This window comes from Saprolegnia parasitica (assembly GCF_000151545.1).
Source record: "Saprolegnia parasitica CBS 223.65 unplaced genomic scaffold supercont2.1289, whole genome shotgun sequence".
Classification (NCBI taxonomy): Eukaryota; Oomycota; class Saprolegniomycetes; order Saprolegniales; family Saprolegniaceae; genus Saprolegnia; species Saprolegnia parasitica.
The window spans coordinates 1-2,178 of record NW_012157683.1 but is presented as its reverse complement, the minus strand read 5'-3'; the positions used below and the strand labels follow the sequence as shown (position 1 = coordinate 2,178).

The 2,178-nt window shown below is 59.4% G+C and overlaps 1 protein-coding gene across 1 annotated transcript; it reads left to right on the top strand.

The window, feature by feature from the left end:
- Positions 1-836: 836 nt before the first annotated feature.
- Positions 837-2,143, top strand: SPRG_18548 (histone deacetylase 1; the record flags this gene model as incomplete). Its single annotated transcript, XM_012357993.1, has 7 exons — positions 837-903; positions 951-994; positions 1,040-1,108; positions 1,159-1,496; positions 1,559-1,703; positions 1,748-1,840; positions 1,889-2,143. 7 exons carry the CDS (start codon positions 837-839, stop codon positions 2,141-2,143), a joined length of 1,011 nt encoding a protein of 336 aa, XP_012213383.1.
- Between the last annotated feature and the right edge of the window lie 35 nt (positions 2,144-2,178).

Below are 2,178 nucleotides of genomic sequence, written 5' to 3'. Positions count from 1 at the left end.
CTGACAGCGCGATGCACCTTTAAGACCTGCAGTCGACTCGCGTCGGTTGCTGGCTCTGCCGATGTTGCTTTGCTAACTTGGCTAACTTGGCTTAACTTGGCTTAACTTGGCTAGCTACTATAGTACTTCGTTCAAGTCGTTGAGACCCGTCGCGCCACAGTTGGTCCGATCATCGGGCTTCCAGCGCTGGAGGGTGAGCGTGCAGTTGGCTCGAGTCGCAGCTTCGTAGCGACACGCCTCTGATCTAGAGTTGCGTTGAACAAGTCGACCCAATTGAGAGCCTGCGTCGCTTCTCTCACTGGACTCGTAGAGCGCATGCCAACGTGGCTACGCATCGAAACACGCAACACGAGTAGGAAAGACTCTACCTGACTCCAATGCAGAAGACAGATATATAGTCGCTACCTCTGTGCGAACGCCCTCGTCCGCCGAGGAGGGATTGTGCAACGCCACAGCTTGGCTCTAACGTAAACGTCCGACCATCGAACCTCTCGTTAGCCGTCTGTCGTGTGTGGCCATGATCTAGTACCTCTTGATCGTCGTCCGACGCAGGCGATGGGCCACCCACCCCAGCAACCGCACTGGCGATGGGCCGCCCACCCCAGCGACCGCACGCCATCGCGCTCTCATGCTGCATGTATCCTCCTCGTCCATCTCGACGCTCGTCCTCGTCTCCTGCTCCGGAAGCTACGGCTGCTCGACGGTCGGCGCGTGGGCTGCTCGTGGCAAATTGGGCACTGGAAGTTTCAACCTCTGAGAACGCATACTATGTCCCATACTGTGACAATCGATACACCCGCGGTCAGGCTTCCAGCTCATTCACCAAGTTGCGAGCCATGGGGCCGCTTGCGCTCGCCGATGCGCTGGGCACGCCCAAGAAGCGCGTCTCGTACTTCTACGACTGTGCGTCATCCGCCTCTTTGCTGAAGGCGCTCATGGCGTGTGTTTAGCGGAGATTGGCAACTTCAGCTACGGGCCCGGGCACTGCTGGAAGGTACCAATACTGTACTTCGCCGCCTCACACCTCGACGGCATGTAGCCGCACCGCGTGCGCATCACGCACAACCTGATTGTCAACTACGGCCTCGCCAAGCACATGCATGTCTTCGTACGCTGCCTTGACGTCCTCCTCATAGAACTCATTGAACGACCATGTAGCGGCCGCCGCTGGTTGGGGTTGAGGACCTCACGCGCTTCCACTCGGACGACTACATTCAGTTTTTGCGCACGGTCACGCCCGACAATATGCACGAGCACTACCGCCAGCTGCAGCGGTTCGCGTTCAACGACGGCGGCGACTGCCCCGTCTTTGATGGCATGTTTGAGTTTTGCCAGATCGCCGCGACGGGCTCGATCGGCGGCGCCGCGCGCCTCAACGACAAGAGCGCCGACATTGCCATCAACTGGGGCGGCGGCATGCACCACGCGAAGCGCTCGGAGGCCTCTGGCTTTTGCTTCGTCAACGACTGCAACCTTGGGATCCTCGAACTTCTCAAGTACGTCGGGATGATGACGCAAGCGTCGCCCATGTAGCAATCGCTGACGCGTACATCAACAGGGAACACGCACGGGTGCTGTACATTGACATCGACGTCCACCACGGCGACGGCGTCGAAGAGGCCTTCTACACGACCAACCGCGTCATGACCGTCTCGTTCCACAAGTACGGCGGCGTCTTCTTCCCGTGCACGGGCAACGTCAAGGTAGATGCTGTCACCGGATGGGTGGTCTTATTTATCATGCATAGGACATTGGGTACGGCGAGGGCAAGAACTACGCCGTGAACGTGCCGTGTCATGATGGCATGGACGACGAGAGCTTCATTGGCGTCTTCCGCGACGTAGGATATATGCTGCCAGAAGCTTGCGCATCATCACGATCTGCGTAGGTCATCTCCAAGGTCATGGAGCACTACGCGCCGGGGGCGATCGTGCTCCAGTGCGGCGCCGACTCGCTCTCGGGCGACCGCCTCGGCTGCTTCAACCTCAGTGTCAAGGGCCACGGCGCTGCGGTCGCCTACGTCAGGTCGTTCAACATCCCGACGCTGATCATTGGTGGCGGCGGCTACACGCTCCGGAACGTTCCGCGCTGCTGGTGCTACGAGACGTCGGTGGCCCTCGGCGTCGAGATCCCGGTAACTTAAGAAGTTGCATCGGAAATCTGACGGCGCGATCTAGG